The following is a 19,062-nucleotide window of genomic DNA, read 5'->3' on the forward strand; positions in this document are numbered from 1 at the left end:
GTTGTTGCATATATATAGTAGAGAAAAAATTAAAATTGGTTTCAACCCAACCATCTTACTTATCAAGAATGTGAAGATCGGAACAACCTTAAAATTAAAAGAACTCTAACATAATAATATTTTTTGTAAAACTTATGTTTTTTTTTCAAAAAAACAATTTAAATATATTCGTAGTAATATTTATGTGACTTTCATAATACAATACTCATTAATTAATAAAGAATAAACACATAATATTCATATCAAGAGATCAATAATTAGTGACAGAGAAAATAAAAAAAATTAAGAACTAATCACAAAAAAAAGGAGTCAATTTGAATTACGTAATAAAGAATAGTAGCAAATAAATAAGAACCAATCGAAAAAAAAGACAAGAAAAAACAGGAAAAAAAAGAAGAAAAGAAAATAGCTTAGAAAGTCTTCAGTTCATACAAGAATCCAAAATATAATATTGAGAGTGAAAATCGAACCCACATTGCGGGTGCGGGAATCTGTGTCTTTTGCCAACGGCACCAATCACCAATTCGTTCAATCGGTGGTTCCGTGCCCTAGTCGTCAAAATTAAATGTTTAGAGGTATTCAGTTCGTTTGTACCCTCTCATATTTATGTAAACAAAAATGATATCTGCAGACAATGATATTGCTAATGTGATCTTCGTTTTTGCTCTATTTGGATTATTTTCTCCTTTAAGTTTTTCGGTTTACAGAAAGAAATGGGACCATGTTAGTTTTGTATTTGTCATTCAATTAATTTAAGAAATTAAATTCAGACAATGCGACTGCTTGTAATTTATCCTTCTCCTTAACCATTTTCCATTCTAACCAACATGGGATTGTATCATTTTAGGTTATTTAACTACGTGTCTTTAGTTTTCAACCCTTAAATATTACTCCCTCCCCATGCTCCTATTCACATATCGTAATTAACAAAAATAGATGTTTCCTAATACTTATTTTGTCCCAGTTTATATCATGAATTACTTTTTTTTTAGACAGTCTAAAAAAAATGACACATTTCTGTATTAAGTAACAATTTAACTTTAAAATGTCTATTTAGCCTTAATGAAATGATTTATAGCCACACAAATTTCTATCATTCATTTTAGGCCACAAGTTTTAAAAGTCTTCTTTTCTTTCTTAAATTATGTGCCGAGTCAAACTAACTCACATAAAATGAGACGGAGGGAGTACTTGTTATGTACAAAAGCAATGCATAAATGACATAATTCTTCCTATTGATTCGTTGTAGATTGCTTTCAAACCCCACTGAACTAAGAAATAGTCTCGTATCGATCAAGTATTTACTTAGAATAGATATGTTCTGATAGATCCGTTGTGGCTTTCCTATTCCATAGATCTTCCCTGAAGAACGGAATGGATTGATCTGACCCACAATCTGTCTCTTCAACCTTTGAGTAAACCATTTTTAACTTTGAAAACTACTCTCTCCGTCTCATATTAGTTAATCACTTTTTTTTACACGCATATTAAGAAATCATAAATAAGAAGATAATTTTACTAATTTACTACCACTTAAAAACTTTTTGGAAATTTTACAAACAAATATGAACACTTTCAAAATGAATTAATTGCAACGGTAATATAAAAAAAATTAATTAAGATGATCAACTAACAGAAGGGTACTAACCTTAAATGTATGTATTTGACCAACATAATAAAACTAAGTAACTAATTCATGTTCATTATAATTACTTCATATCAATTAATTGCTTCCACCATTGTATTTTATAAAATTTGATCTTCAAAAAGGAATCTCAACGAACAAACTAAAATTTTTGGATCAATTCAAATTGAAATTTTAGCTCCAATTTCAAACTCAAAAAAATTGAAATAGTCGTCCAATGCATTTTGATTATACTATCCTTCATTTGTAATTAACTAATTAAGTCTTCCCGGAGTATAAGAGAATATGAAAAAAATGTTTTTTTATTTCACTTAGACTTCAAACAAATATATTATCATTTATTGAAAATTTAATTTCAAGAAAACATTCAATACAAATAAATTTACTTAATTTCTTAAAGACGTGAAACCTAAAATGGTGACAAAAATGGAAGGGGTAGTTCAATATCTTTTTTACTTTTTAATCCTTTCATCGAGTTGTGATTTTTTAAATAGAATTAGAAAATAGTATACGCTAGAAATACAAAAAGATAGTGTTTCAATGTGAAATATTTTAATAAGACATACTCTCCTTCTTATTTATATGTCATTATTTTAGATTTCAGGTCCCTTAAAAAAATTAGGTAATTTTATCATTGTACCTTTATTTAGTGTTCTCTTGAAGTCAAGTTTTCAATAAATGAACATAAATTAATTTATTTTAATTAATTAAATTGACCCCCGAACATCAATCACCAATTATGCCATGCTCTTTTCACACATACTTATTGCATCCCATTGTCCATTGTGTTGAATTAGAATTGAAACCATGTTTATATCCATAATTGAAAAAACTTTAAGAATAGAAGTAGAGTGTTTTTTTGTTTTTTTGGTAAAATACGTAGTTTGATGATGGGGGAGAATATGTAACATCTGCCGTTAAATGTGGAAGGTAAATATAAAAATGTGAGAAATTTAAGGAATGGGAGAAAACCGTGCCTTATCATGCCTCTATTATTATTATTATTTGGTAATATTATTTTTGTTGTAAAACTAAAGTAAAACAAGACAAGAAATATAAAAGATGATAGCAATAGAAATAGGGAGACGAGATGAGAGCTTTTCTTATTCAATTGTTCACCAAATCTTCAACTGTATACAATATGAACCCTTATGCATCTATTTATAGTGTAACATAGAGGCATACAAAATGTTAGTCATAAACATGACATTAAACATGAATATAATGAAGGAGGTTATGGAGGTGAAAGGTTACAAAAATAATTATCATAAAGGTGGAGGTTATCTTCATAATGGAGGGAAGTAATGTACGTAGTAACTTCTTGGTGTAGTGGATTATCTTCATAATGGAGGGAAGTAATGTAGTAACTTCTTGGTATAGTGGACATCCACAATATATCATTTTATAACACTCCCCCTTGGATGTCCATAGATAATATGCCTCGTTAAAACCTTACTAGGAAAAAAGATCCTAGTGAAGGAAAAATAGTACACATATCTTGTAATACGCTTTGAATGTTGCCTCGTTAAAAACCTTACCAGGAAAATCCAATTGGGATAAAACATGATTAAGGAAAAGAGTACAATGCGTATTCCCCCCTTCCCCGATAAAAAAATTACTTTATCTTGGAGACGATGCATTCCAATCTTATATCAGAACTTTTCAAATATTGATGTTGGCAATCCTTAGTGAATAAGTTTACACGATTATCACTTGAATGAGTCTTTGAACGTCTGTCTCACCATTTTGTTGAAGATCATGTGTGAAAAAGACTTTTGGTGAAATATGCTTTGTCCGATCTCCTTTGATTGTATCCTCCCTTCAATTGAGCTATATATTATTTTCGTATATGGTGGCTGGAATATCCTTTTCAAAAGAAAAACACATATTTTCTGAATATGATAGATCATGATTCCAACCAAACACACTCCTGACTTATTTCATAGTATTTCTGCATGATTTGAAGAAGTGGTAACTAATATTTGATTCTTTGAATGCCAATATATTGTGTGTCTCCATATGTAAATAAATAATCCATTTGCGATCGAGCTTTATGCAGATCAAATAAATATTGTGCATCTACATAATCAAATTATTTCTGACTCGGGGATTGATCATTTCAATTTTATTGAAGCTCGTCTTTTCTTCTGAAAGAAAATCACACATCTTCTATGTGTTAAGGCACTTGCTTTGTTAGTTTCTTGTCATAACTTGAATGATATTATGACAATCCTTTCACATAACTTTCGTTATGTATATCAAATAATCTTCTAGCATTTGCATAACCAGCAATTTGTAAGTGCACTAATTGCACTAATACATGACATTTTAAATTATTTTCATGAGATAAAAAGGATTCTTTCTCTATGTTAAGCAGTCTCAAAATCATTGGGTACTTGATGAAATTGCTTAAGACCGTTTAAATCCTTCAAGGATTTTCATATAACATTCATCGTCAAGTTAGACATAATAATCATTCATTATGCATATTCAAGTATTTCATCTATTGCCAGACTGAAACAAGTCTTATTGCATCCACCACTGAATAATATATCTCCATTTAATAATGTCTAGATTTTTGCGAAAAACCTTTATGCCTCGAGGCACAAATTGCACTTTATATCTTACAGTTATACTTTCGCACAATGATTCATTTGTACCCCACTGACATATATTTTGATCTACGAACTATAAGTTCAAAAATATCATTTTCTAAGTGAAACAAAATATACTTGAATAATACATTTTATTGGCCAATCATTTATCTGTCTACACTATATGACATATTTGAATTTAAGATCCTCGTAATCATTTATAGCATTGAGTGTTACTTCATATCAAAGATACCGTCGATAGTCATTTTGATATCAATTTCAATATGACATAACTTATCGAGATCTCTTCATTTTTCATCATTTTCAGGTACCTGAATCTTTGCCATGGTTTTATGAAATGTTATGTCATGGTGATCTTTCAAAGCACTTACCTCATTGTCATGACCATTTTGATAATTTGCTCCTTTCCTTCCTCAAGGAATTTTACGTTTGGAATCGATTGGTCTATCATGCTTCTGGCGTACCATAGACTCTGTCCTTTAAGGACTATTTATTGGAGCATTTGCAGCTTAATTAAAATATTGGGTCAGAAAATACATCTGCCAAATTATTTGCAACAGTTTGCAAATGAATTATCTCTTGAACTTCAAGTTCACTTTTTTTTTAACGAGGACCTATATAATTCACCCCACACATAATTTTCAGCTGCTAAACATATTTCCCCCTAATGTTAGGAAATCTAACATTTACCCCCAACCTCATTTGGGGATCCATCTTTGTGCGTGGTGGATCAATAAAATCATATGTGCACGCATCAAATTTTTAGATGGAAATTATTTGGTTCCTGATCCTGAACCAATTGTGATGGGAGAACCTTGTTGGCTTGATGCATACACGTTAAATAAACACATATCATACCAAAATTTATTTGAGAGATTTGTTCTCATAATCAATGGTCTAACTATAATTGGAGGCAAACAATTTCTGCTAAACCAACCAGTATTATCAACATAATTTTATAGTTTGGAACTGTGCTCTTAATTTAACAATTTGGGCAAACAACCTTACAAAAACCAATTTGTAAGTTGATACAAATGCATATGTGACCATACCATAGATGCATCTATTAAATCATAATAGTAAGTGGTCCACATGGCAGGTGAATGGGCCCATATTCACCTTATATGTTCCAAATAATTTCAGGGATTCAATCCCAACCTTAGTTGATACAATGATCATTTTATCATGAGAACAAACATCACAAGAGAATTTTTGAAGAATCTTTTATTTCTTCAAACATAGCCACGTGAATTCTCAACTTCTTTTGCATCACATTTGAATCGGAATGGCCAACCGATTATGCCAACTGATATTTACTTTAGTAAACTTCTAGTTTACTTTTGCATGTGATTTCATCATCATGCCCATATTTGTATACAACAAACAACGGGGAAAAAATGGGTAATCTTATACGTAAATATTTATAACCCACTTTGGTTGTAGTAATTTGAAGATATTAAATCTTCCCATTATTTTTAGTCTCAATATAATATTTTTTTTCCAGTTCTTCCGAAACTTAAAAAAATTCTTTTGAGACTTACTACAACCCCAATATTATGAACAATTTCATTCCTCCGGATAGTAACAAATTAGCCCTTTCGGAACTCTCAATTAATTTTGTGTACTACCACACATTTCACAACGCCATTCTTATGGCGACCATCTCCTTCAAGGAGAAAATTATTATTATTGTCATGGTTAAAATTATGACATGCAAGACTTATTTCTTGACAACCAATGACAAATTTGTGTTGCCACACAACAACATTTATTTTGGTCATGGCCGCAACCTTTATATAAAAGGTTTATTTCTTTCTTTTGTCCTCCAATAGTTCATAATAAAACATACCACAATATTTGTGTAGTACTCAAAGTATATGACCAAAATGATCATTTATATCAAAATATTTCCTTACAATCTCTCAAACCTCTCGTAGAGGTGAGATGTGACATTCATCCAACAATACATGAACATGTTCTTATCCATACGAACACAAGTCACATTTTCTTCAAGAAATGGACCATAACCATTTGTACATGCTCCATAAGTTTTTATCAGAAACTCATTGTCATGCTTTGGCATTATATGACTCACCTCAACATCACTTTAAGAGGTCAAATGTACTACCACTTTGTATTCCTTTATTTTGATGGAAGATTTACAAAACTTTTCAAATTGGGTTGCACCAACAACAATGTGCCCAATAACTTCTCATATCACTTTGATGGAAAAAAAATACCTTTAACAATTACCTTCACATTTGAAGGACTATTTTAAGAAACAATGTGTCCAATAACCTTTTATACCACTTTAATGGACAAAATTACCTTCACATTTGAAGGAACATCTTAAGAACCCATAATGTTCTTCCTTTTAATTACCACAATGATGACATTAACATTTTATTACACTCATATTCATACATTCAACCACTTGTCATTTTTCAGACATATTATGCGGTGCTACCACATTCACATAAGAGAATGGAGCAAATCAATTAGGCGGATTTCATGACTTTCAGTCAAAAGTATATAACTTTATGTTAGTCATCATCATATCATCACTATAGTCCATTAGGACTTAAATCAAATGTCTTACCCATATAAAGACGCCTTTGGTCATAAATCAACGGGACTTGAACACAACTTCTTATTTTCATGGTGCACCGAGACTTTAACTCGATGTCTTACCCACTTGGTGCGCTGAAACCTGAATTCACCGTCTTACCCTCAACCAATGTCTTAATAAACCAAATGCATTACCAAAAAATAAATATTGAATACCATAAATATAATTTGAATTTAACTTAAAACATAAGAAAATGAACAAAATCAATTAATTAGAACAACATGTTGGAATCATGTAAAATTCCCAAGTTAAAATAAATTAAAACCTTTTTAACATTCCTTCTCAATATTGTTAAGAAGATTTAACATAATTTACTAACCATTTTAAAATAACAACAAAACAAACTTTGTTAGTACAAATAATATATCAATAACTCAACAAGTAAATGTTTAGATAAAGAAAAATAAATTAGTACAAAAATAACCAATAATGATAATCCAATCAATATGTATATGCCACATAACTCAATAACTTATCTTTTAATAAAACAAGATCATAAAGAACAATTTCTTTACAAATTATTAACTTACAAAATTAATTTTACTTTTTAAATATATAAGTGATCAAATTAAAAGTTTGCTCAAAGTAAAAGCAACTTGCTAGACTCATTGGATTTTGAGATGGTAAGAAAACTAATGATGCATAATCAAAAGTAAAATATAAAATAGATTATATAGTAATTTACCTTGTTTTCGAGAGAAAAATAAACACAAATAATTTTACCTTCTTTATATTTACTTTGCTTCAATAGTAGAACAATTGTGCTGATAACGTGTTATAAAACTAAAGTAAAACAATACAAGAAATATAAAAGATGATAGCTATAGAAATAGGGAGACAAGAGATGAGAGCTTTTCTTATTCAATTGTTCACCAAATCTTCAAGTGTATACAATATGAACCCTTATGCCTCTATTTATAGTGTAACATAGAGGCATACAAAATGTTAGTCATAAACATGACATTAAACATGAATATAATGAAGGAGGTTATGGAGGTGAAAGGTTACAAGAATAATTATCATAAAGGTGGAGGTTATCTTCATAATGGAGGAAAGTAATGTAGTAACTTCTTGGTGTAGTGGATTATTTTCATAATGGAGGGAAGTAATGTAGTAACTTCTTGGTGTAGTGGACATCCACAATATATCATTTTATAACAATTTTCTGTTTTTAATGGGAGAAATCGTGGCTACTCAGGTCTCTATATTCCCTTTTTTAAAATTAATTAATATTATTTTCTGTTTTTGAAAAAAATATATTGCTATATTGATGAAAAATAAAACTACTGTTATATAATGGTTATTAAGGTCTTTATATTGTAAATTTATGTTTTTTACCCTTTAATTTTCCTATGTTGATCAAATTCATACTTTCAAAGTAAAATAGAAAGAATAGTACTATCATTTATGCATTAATTTTGTAAATAACAAGTATCAAGTTTATTTTTAATAAAGACTACATATATAAATAGTAACGAAGAAAATAATTAAGAAGCTATATAAAGAAAAAATAAATTAATTCAGAGACTAAAGGACAATTTTTTAAATTAAAATTTCAAAAGGGACCATAGAAGCGGATAAGAAAACAAATGGCCAAAAGCTTGGAGGCACCACGCCTTTATTTTTTTTTCTTTAAAAACAGAAAAGGTTAACGTAGACTTAACTTACAATGTAAGGTCACCACGGCTTGTAAGGCGGGGTGGAGCCCAAACTTTGTAAAGCAACGCGTTTCCATTGGCATCGACTGATTGCATTCACAGAATTTTCAATGGAAGTGGTAGGCAACTCAATTTGTGTGGAATTGAATGCGCAAATAGGAAGCAGCTTCCCATTTGTGAGTAGTGATATACCTTATTGGATTTAATCCCAATTTATCCAGACTAGCTAGTTACTTCAAAATTAGAGCATGCCTTTCTTCAGGGGACTACTACTCTCAATGAAAAAACTTTTTTCTTCTGCCGATGCCGAAAGGCGGGAGAAAGAGAAGGATTATTATTTGAATAATGGAAGTTGTGTGCTTGAGGAGCTTCTTGCTTTATGCGACGGAAATTGCAGAATTCCCATCCGTTATTACACTGCGAATGAGATCGAGAATGCAATAAAACACTCTAAAACCACAATAATGGAGCTTGACGAAGTGGATATGGTTACGGGATCGCTGGACAACCGCCCTGTTTTAGTTAGATTCAATACATGCAAACACAACAATATCCACCGAGATATAGCAATTACTGCTCAGATGAGTCATCTGAAGAATGTGTTGAGACTTGTCGGTTGCTGTCTAGAATTTGAACAACCAGTTATGGTGTACGAATATGTTGAAGGTATATCTCTTTTGGATCTACTTTTCAAAAAGGGTAATATGAATGATCAAACTAGAAAATCGTTACCTTGGGAAAATAGATTACGAGTTGCCCGTGATGTTGCTTCTGCAATTGTTTTCCTCCATACTGAATTTACTACGCCCATCATCCACAAAAATATAATGCCATCTAATGTGATAATAGATCAGAACAGCGGCGTTGCCAAAATAGTAGACTTCTCACACTCCATTTCATTACCACCAGGGGAATTGGAGTTGCAAGAAGATTGGGTGCATGGAACAATAGGGTATATAGCTCCAGAACGTCACTGCCAGCTTATTATTACTCAAAAAACTGATGTCTACAGCTTTGGGATTCTTCTCTTTCTGCTATTAACCGGAAAGGAAGTACGAGATATTTTGAATTCTAGAGTGGATTCTATAAATTCAAAAGAGAGCATACATTTTGAAGTAGACGCTAAATCCAATACTGAAGAGGGTAATACTTTGGATAGAGTAAATTATGCAATTCTAGAAGAGATAATAGATTATAAAATTTCTCCAACCCACCTCATCAATAACTATATCAAAAAGAGTAATGTACTGGATATAGTGGAACCTACTATTTTTGAAGAGCATGGAATTGAGATTCAACAACAGTTGAAAGACTATTTGGATCTTGCTAAGAATTGCACAGCTGACACGGAGATGATAGACCATACATGATTCATGTCGCAAGGGAATTATGTCGAATTGAAAAGTGTTTCCATGCCCTCGCTATTAGTCAAAATTAAATGTTCATTTTTATTTCTTTAAAGTATTCATATTAGCTTCCAATTTAAAGGAAGTTCAGTTTGTTTGTACCCTCATATTTATGTTAAACAAAAAAGAGATGTGCAGACAATGAAACTGCCAATTTGATCTTTACTTTGCTCTGTTTGGATTGATTTCTCCTTAGTTTTGTATTTGTCGTTTGAAGCAACTCATTCCTGAAGCGTATGTTGCATCAATGCGAGAGAGGAAATGATCCACCACATTTTTAGCACAAAGTCAACTAGCCAAGAAGGTATATAGGGAACTTCTTTTCAGGTTCCATGCCATATCTTTCTCTGAGATTGCTAATTATGAAATGGTGGCTGAAAAACACATTCTAATGGTGTCCATAAGCTTATCCTTCATACTATGCCTATTTATATTTGTTGAATCTTTGGAAGAATAGGTGTAGAGCCAAATATGGCAATAAGAAGTTTGCTAGAATTCTTTATGCTATCAACTATGATATTCACAACAAAACTTACCCTACTATTCAATGGTCCAACAAGTGGCAAGATCTTTACAGTGAAATATATAGAATCTACCAAGCATATCATTCAGCTAAAATGGTTTAGAACAGAGGCTGAGTTTGTGAAGGTCAACACTGACGGTAGTGCTCTCTTTTAATCCGAGAAGCATTGGGGTTGGTGTGATTATCTCTAATTAAGGCCATGTCTAAACCTTAGAGGATAGGTACCAACAATCATGCAGAGGTTGAGGCTGCATGCTCTCTTGGAAATTCAATGGTGTCTGAATAATGGATTCTCAAAAATCCATTTAGAAACAGACTCCAATATCCTTGGAACCTGTTCTGCATCTTGGAGGAGATATGGAATCTCTATCAACAAGCTAAGGTTATTGAAATCAGTCATACCTACAGAGAGGCTAATCTTCCAGCTGATTCTTTATAAGAAATCAGCCACTTTCATATTGGTCTTAAATTGTATGATTCTTTAAGAGATTTTCCCACTCAGAACAGGAACAAGATCAACTCAGAACCCCTACTTTTGTGCAATAGCATGTACACCACATATGAAAGGTAAAACAGTACTAGGAAACTCGTGTGATGAGCTTGACCCAAAAGGCGAACATATTGTTGCAGGTGTTTCAAATTTGAAACCTCCATTATGGAATTGCCAAGTCAAACAATTTGAGTCACGCCAAAGGTGCTTCGAAAAATCTTTGATCTCCACAAATTAATCTTTAATTAACATTTGACCATGAGTATAGTGTAAAATGAAACAAAACACCCGATACTTTTTCTATGCACGAAAATAAAGAAAGTGGTATTTGATTATTTCACTATAGATCATAAAAGGCCAATAATATTAAGAAACAAATGTTGCGATCAGAAAATATATAGTAAAAGATAAAATTGGAGGTTTGTGTTTCATTGGCTTTAACCAAAAGCCAGGCACTGAGTCAACTCCCTAACACAAATAAATAATACTCCCTCCCCGATAGTAGTTGTCCATTGTACTATTCCTTCTGTCCCTAATTACTTGTTTATTTTTTAATTGACACACCTATTAAGAAAACAATAATTGACATAGTGCCTTTTTTCAAAGTAATTAATTGAGGTCATAATATGTAAAAAAAAAATTGTTCTTTCTTGATTTGTCAAAATTGACAAGTAATTAGGGACAACTAAAAAACGAAATGTGGACAAGTAATTAGGGACAGAGGGAGTATTTTGAATTGTCCAACAATACTTGCCACTTTATGAAATCAATAGATAATTTTTCACTTAGTTTCTAATTTACCCTTTATCATTAATTATAATTATTTTTCCATTACATTTTTCATTGTTTGTCCTTAACACATGTAGAGGAGTGGAAGAGTTTTATAACATTAATCTAATTATGATTGTAGTCATCACTAAAAAAAAAAAGTTAATATATGATAATAACTATTCAAAAGATAACTCCTTCTATAATGTGAAAAATTAAGATAGATAATTTTTGCTTTAAATAATTACAAGTTACATTCATATTAATCCCAAATGCACATTTATTATAGCATAACTATAAAATATTTTTTTTATTAAATATGTACACATAAATGAGATTTTTTTCTTCATTCTTTTCATTAATAATTTATTTATTAATTAAAAATTTTTAAAATACTAAAAAGATGGTTTATTTATTTATTTTGTGATTGATTTCTAATATGCTAGACCATATCATATATTTTTAGGGGCAACAATAACTAATAGCTATGAGAAATGTGCCATAGGTAATATTATACTTTCAACAATGACAAAAATTTAAAATTTTAATTAGAAATTGACAAACAGATACACATGTAGAGGAGTGGAAGAGTTTTATAACATTAATCTAATTATTATTATAGTCATCACTAAAAAAAGAATATATGATAATAATTATTCAAAAGATAACTCTTTCTTTAATGTATAAATAAGATAGATAATTTTTGTTTTAAATAGTTACAAGTTAAATACATATTAATCACAAATGCACATTTATTATAGCACAACTATAAAATAACTTCTTATTATATATGTACATATTTATGAGATTTTTTTCTTCATTCTTTTCATTAAATAATTTATTTATTAATTAAAAGTTTTAAAAATAATAAAAAAGATAGTTTATTTATGTATTTATTTATTTTGTGATTGATTTCTAATATGATAGACCATATCATATATTTTTAGGGCAGCAATATCTAATAGCTATGCGAAATGTAACATACAATAATATTATACCTTTCAACAATGACAAAAATTTAGAATATTAATTTGAATTGTCAAACAAATACACACAAGAACAAAAATGTGATACTTTTCATCTCCATTCATCCGCATAATAGTAAAAATAATAATAAGAAGAACAAAATTAATTAACAAAAAATGCTAATTGAACTTTCTAATATGTTGATTAGTAGAGTTTCATAATTTATTTTTTGGTGAATAAAAAGAAATTTATATATCTGATCAAAATAAAATAAAAAAGAAAAATAAAATAATATTAGTTGAAGTCAAAACAATACATTAATGAATATTTAAAATATTTGGAAACCATTCGAACTTTTATACTAATATGACCATCTCTTTTGATGAATATTCCAAGAATTAAGTTTCCTTCTTCATTTTGATGAACTTGTACCAAACTAATGCGAACATCTCTATGATGAATCTTTGAAGAATATATATATGATATTGGCCAAACACATATACAATCCCTCTAACTTATCCTCATTTTTCATTTTGGCACTCCAACTTAGCTTTGTTCCATTTTAACCCTTAAACTCCATTTTTTATGTATCATTTTAACACGAACTATTATTTTTATGATTTCTTTATTTTTATATATATTCTTCAATTGCATTCTTATTTTAAATCGACATGTGTCATTAGTTACAAAAAATAATTATTTTTAAAAATAATTATTTATTTTTAAGAGTTTTATGTATGTTTATGTGAAAAATAACTGACGAACTTGTGTTGATTTTCTTTCTTAAAAATCACCGACAATCTAACAAATTAAAGTCAGTCGAGTGTTAACATTTTTTAGTAGTGTTATTAGCAATGAACAAGAGTCTTTTTTACTCGTATTGAAGATGAGTTTTTTTATTCGTATTGATTTATATTAAAAATAAAAAGTGAGTATTTGCGTTAAATTTAGATAGCCTAGATGATAAGAAATAATAAATAAGTAGTGTTATTTAATTTAATTGAATGTTTAAGAAAGAAAATCAAAGAACTTTTGTTAATTTACTTTCATGCAAAAATACAGAGAAATCTCAAAAAATAATATTATTGTTTGAAAATTTTTATGTTCGTTCGCCAATGTTTAATTTTTTTACGAAAATTAACAGACACACGTCTATTTTTTTAAAATAAAAAATTGCAATAGAAGAACATAAATAAAAAAATCATAAAAATTAGTATTAGTGTTTAAATGGTACATAAAAAATGGAGTTTAAGGATTAAAATGGAACAAGGCTAAGTTGGAGTGCCAAAATGAAAAATGAGGGCAAGTTTGAGGGGTTGTATATGTGTTTGGCCTATGATATTTATCAAAGTGAAGATCATATCATAACATTGTTAAGTACATGAAAGATGAAAGAGATGAAAGAAAAAAAAATTAAAAGGAGGAAAAAACTATACTAATAAAGAGAAAGAATGAAAAAATGAAAATGAACATTGAACATCTCTATAGATGATTGTTATTTATAGATTGGGTAAGATAAAAAAGACATAAAATCACCACTGAAGTTGTCCCGAATTTTCATAAAGACACCTTAATTTTGCAATTGTCCTATTACCCCACCTAACTATTTTGAACATATATTATTATATTATTTTTCGATCAGCCCCAGATTTTAAGAAGTGTGTTCACACACCAATCATTACATGACACGTGTTAATTTAATTAAAAATGTATTTTTTTTTCATTTAAAGTTTTTTCTTTATCTTTCTTTTTATTTATTTCTCTCTATCTCTCTCTTACTTTTTGACTTATTTCAATTTTGATTTCATCTTAAATTTTACTTCATCTTCCACCTCCCACTTTCAAGTAATCCATCCCTCCATTTTTTTTTCTTCACCTCCCATCCTCACCCCACCCCCACTTCAAGTTGAACCCCACTCCCATTTTTTTTCTTTTCTTTTTCTTCTTCTTCTCTGGTCAATTTTTTTATATAGAATTCATACTATTTTTTAGACTTTATTGAAGTATTGATAACAAAATTAATTATTTTTCTAAGAAAATTTAAAATTTTGAAGGTATCATCAATTACTCCTTTTCATATAACTTCAAAATTAGAAATGATATTTTAAAAGAATCAATGAATTCCCCGAAAATTGAAAGAACTTAATTGAAATCGGACAAAAAAAGACTATATGATACTTCCTAATCATCTTGAAATCTAATGGGTTTATCAAATTGTTTGAAATGTAAGAAAATATTTAGATAAATATTAAAATTAAAGAGAGTAAAACTAATAGTAGTAAAAAAAAGAAAGGTGAAGTTGTGGTAAAAATGGTGAAATTGAAAGTGAGAAGCTTCAATGGAGATGACAGTGAATTTTTGAAGAAGAAAAAAGAAAGAAAGAAAAAAATTAAAAGGAAATTTTTTTAAAATAATAAGAAAATATATTTTATATAAAATACTTGTAAAAATAAAATTATATTAGTTATTTTAGGTTACTCACTTTCTTTGAAAGAGTGCACACTACTCTCTATGTCAAGTGGACGAAAAATAATATAATAATATCTGTTCAAAATTGTTTAGTGGGGTAATAGGACGGTTGCAAAGTTAATGTGTCTATTTGAAAATTCGGGACAACTTCAATGATAACTTTTGTTACAAGAGTTTGTAGGAAGAATAGAGGAACCAGTAGAGTTAATGGAGAGAAGAGTACCATCACCAACCATGACCTGAGAAGAACCAGAGTATGAAGCATGAGAAGTAAGGCTAGAAGGATTATTTGTCATATGCGCCGATGCTCCAGAGTCCGGATACCAAACCGTTGGGTGAACCTCCTCCAAATTCATAACAACAAATGATTGAGGAATATTGTTAGCTACAAAAGAGTGATTAAATCTGTTTCTACACTCCAAGGCAGTGTGGTTATAGTGAAAACATATTTGACACTTTTTAGCCGGAGTAAATGGTGGTCGTCCCAAAATACCATTAGCGGGTGACAAATGTCGCATATTATTTTGAAAATTCGACTATGAAGAGTTATTGAATCCTCGACCCCTACCATATTGTCCTTTGTTATTCCTACCACGACCTCGTCCATGTGAGTGTCCTTTCACAGGTTGATGTCTGTGAGGGGATGATGTAGCATAATTGCTTTGCCCATGAGTTGTCACAAGCAAGGTAGAATTAGGATTTGATTCTTCTGAAGAAATTGTACTAATGTGGGCTTCTTTCGTGAGGAGTAGTGGTCGTAACGCAATAAAAGTAGGAAGCGAGCCAGTGGCATTTAATCCAGACACAAAAGTACGATAAGATGAAGGTAGACCTTGCAAAGCCTGAGTGACTAAATCGTCAGCCGTCAAAGGCTTGCCAATTGCCCTAAAGAGAGCAGGCAATCGAGTGAAGTTCTTGAAGATAATCCTCCATAGAAAGAGAACCTTTCTTGAAATTTTGAAATTTCGACTTAAGATGAATGGATGAGGAAGAAACTTGATCCAAATACAGCGAGGTTAAAGTGTCCCAAGCCTCTTTAGATGTCTCACAAGAATAGTTCAAAAGTGTATCAAGAACATCCGTCGAAAGTGTTGCATTAATCCAACTCAATGCAATAGTATCACACTGAATCCATAATTTATATTCTTCGTGATTTGGCGATGGACACAATAGTTTTCTCTCTACAACAGACAACAGATTATAACTTTTCAGAACTGTGACAATAAACCTTCTTCCAAGTAAGGTAATTGACATATGTCAATTCAATAGGGACAAAACCTTTAATATTAGAAATTGTTGGAGGGGGGACGGAAGACCAAGGGAAGATTGATTCAAGGTTTGTTGAGTAGAAAATATGGTAAATAAGGATGTGTAGATATTGAATTCTTCCATTACTTTATGTATGAATTAATTATACATGTATCAGTTATTCTATCTTCTATTTTGCATAACTTGTACTTGTACTCAGTTATGAGAATTTCTATATTGTCAAACAAATATCATATTAATTTTATATATATGAATAACTTATTTTCTTTCCACCTATCAAATATGGTATAAGTTATAGAAAAAATAATAGATGAATATAATTTAGATGTTATCCCGCTACATATCCAAAAGCCAGGTACTGAGTCAACTCCTAACATAAATAAATAATAATTAAAAACATCAACTCCCTAATATAAAACATTTCCATTAATTAATAGGGCGACGACATTAGGGTGTCCTAATGGGAAAAACTTGATAAACAATTACAATGAAAGTGCTTGGAAATGCTTAAAAAGAGTCCAATCAAGTCGTCATTATTTTGTGTGGATCTTGAATGCACAAATTAAGACCAGCAGCTTCCAAGTTCCAACTTGCTCATAGATTCCACTACCAGTGATGGATGCCTTAGTGGATTTAATTCCAATTCATGAAGACTAGTCACTTCTAAATTGGAGATGCCTTTCTTGAGGGGATTCACAAGGAAAACTTTGTTTTCCTCTGCCTCTGCCGAAAGGCGGAAGAAAGAGTATGATTGTTATTTAAAGAATGGAAGTGCGGTACTTGAGGAGCTTCTTGCTTTATGCGACGGAAATTGCAGAATTCCCATCCGTTACTTCACTGCCACTGAGATCCACAATGCAATAAAACACTCTCAAACAAAAATGGACCTTGCCGGTCATGTGTCTATGGTTGCGGGATCGCTAGACAACCGCCCTGTTTTAATTAGGTTCGATACATGTGAATTCAACAACATCCACCGAGATATAGCCATTTCTGCTCAGATGAGTCATCTCAAGAATGTGTTGAGACTTATTGGTTGCTGTCTAGAATTTGAAAAAGCAGTTATGGTGTATGAAGATGTTGAAGGTACATCTCTTTTCCATCTACTTTTCAAAAAGGATAATCTAAATAGAAAATCGCTATGTTGGGGAAATCGATTACGAGTTGCACGTGAGGTTGCTTCTGCAATCCTTTTCCTCCATACTGAATTTACTACTCCCATCATCCACAGAAGTATAAAGCCATCTAATGTGATACTAGATGAGAAGAGCGGCATTGCCAAAATATTGAACTTCTCACTCTCCATATCATTGCCTCCAGGGGAATTGGAGGTACTAGATGATGGTGTGAGTGGAACACGGGGGTATATTGCTCCAGAATATTACCAACTGGGTATTATTACTCAAAAAACTGATGTCTACAGCTTTGGGGTTCTTCTCTTTCAGCTATTAACCAGAAAAGGCCCGTACGATAGAGTGGAATCTACACATTCAAAAGAGACAATTGATTTTGAAGAAAACACTAAATCCAATACTGAAGAGGGTAATTCTATGGATAGAGTGGATTCCACAAATTCAAAAGAGGCGATAGATTTTAAAAATCTTCCAACCAGTTACTTTGTCGATCGTTATATTAAAGAGAGCAATGTAATGGATATTACGGATCCAACTATCTTAGAAGAGCATGGAATTGAGATTCAACAACAATTGGAAGACTACTTGGTTCTTGTTAAGAAATGCACTGCTGACGAAGGAGATGATAGACCATACATGATTCATGTTGCAAGGGAATTAAGCCGAATTGAGAAGTGTTTCCATGCCCTCACCCTTGGTCAAAATTAAATGTTTATATTAGGTTCCAATTTAAAGGAAATTCAGTTTGTTTGTACCCTCATATTTATGTTGAACGAAAAATGACATCTGCCGACAATGAAATGCTAATTTTATATCTTTACTTTGCTCTATTTGGATTGATTTTATTTTATTTTTAGTTTTTTCAGTTTACAAAAGAAATGGGGCAATGTTAGTTTTGTATTTGTCATTCAATTAATTTTAGTAATTAAATTCAGACAATACCACTGCAGGTAATTTATCCGTAGCTTGGTGTAATTATTAGGATAGTAATTACTAGTCTCGTAAATAGTAATTATGATGACTTCATTGTTTATTACAATGTAATTACATGCACAAATCTAATCACAGGGTTATATTAAATTTTAAAAATAAAAGAAATTATTTAAAATTAAATATCTATATTAGACAAATAAGTGCCTTTATAAATGATATTAAATGAAATATTTATTCTTTTAAAAATATATTAATTAACAAACATATATTCTTAATTAATATTATAAAAATGATTTATATTTTTAATAAAATTAGTATATTTTAATTAAACTAATAATAAAAACTAAAAGTATAAAATTTCTATGAACATCAAAAATACATGTTTGACAAAAAGGTCAATATTTTAAATATAATGTCATAAATTATGAAAATATTTGACAAAAAGATAATCTATCAATTCAATTAAAAAATAAATGACTCACAATGTGAAATATCAACTCAGTAGTACTAAAACAAATGAAACTGAAAATATAACATAAGTTTTAAATTTAAAATAAA

The 19,062-nt window shown here is 30.3% G+C and overlaps 1 protein-coding gene across 1 annotated transcript; it reads left to right on the plus strand.

Annotated features, from left to right (window-relative positions):
* Positions 1-8,795: 8,795 nt before the first annotated feature.
* On the plus strand, positions 8,796-18,279 carry LOC125837954 (serine/threonine-protein kinase ZRK4-like). The gene is made up of 2 exons (XM_049517027.1): positions 8,796-9,213; positions 17,525-18,279. The coding sequence occupies exons 1-2, from the start codon at positions 8,796-8,798 to the stop codon at positions 18,277-18,279; spliced, it is 1,173 nt and encodes a 390-aa protein (XP_049372984.1).
* The last annotated feature ends 783 nt before the right edge of the window (positions 18,280-19,062 follow it).

This window comes from Solanum verrucosum, unplaced genomic scaffold (assembly GCF_900185275.1).
Source record: "Solanum verrucosum unplaced genomic scaffold, falcon-dt-bn FXZP01000079.1, whole genome shotgun sequence".
Classification (NCBI taxonomy): domain Eukaryota; kingdom Viridiplantae; phylum Streptophyta; class Magnoliopsida; order Solanales; family Solanaceae; genus Solanum; species Solanum verrucosum.

Coding starts and splice junctions, on each gene's coding strand:
- LOC125837954 (XM_049517027.1), top strand. CDS start 8,796: ATGCCTTTCTTCAGGGGACTACTACTCTCAATGAAAAAACTTTTTTCT. Junction 9,214..17,524: donor GGTGTACGAATATGTTGAAG/GTATATCTCTTT, acceptor AAGATGTTGAAG/GTACATCTCTTTTCCATCTA.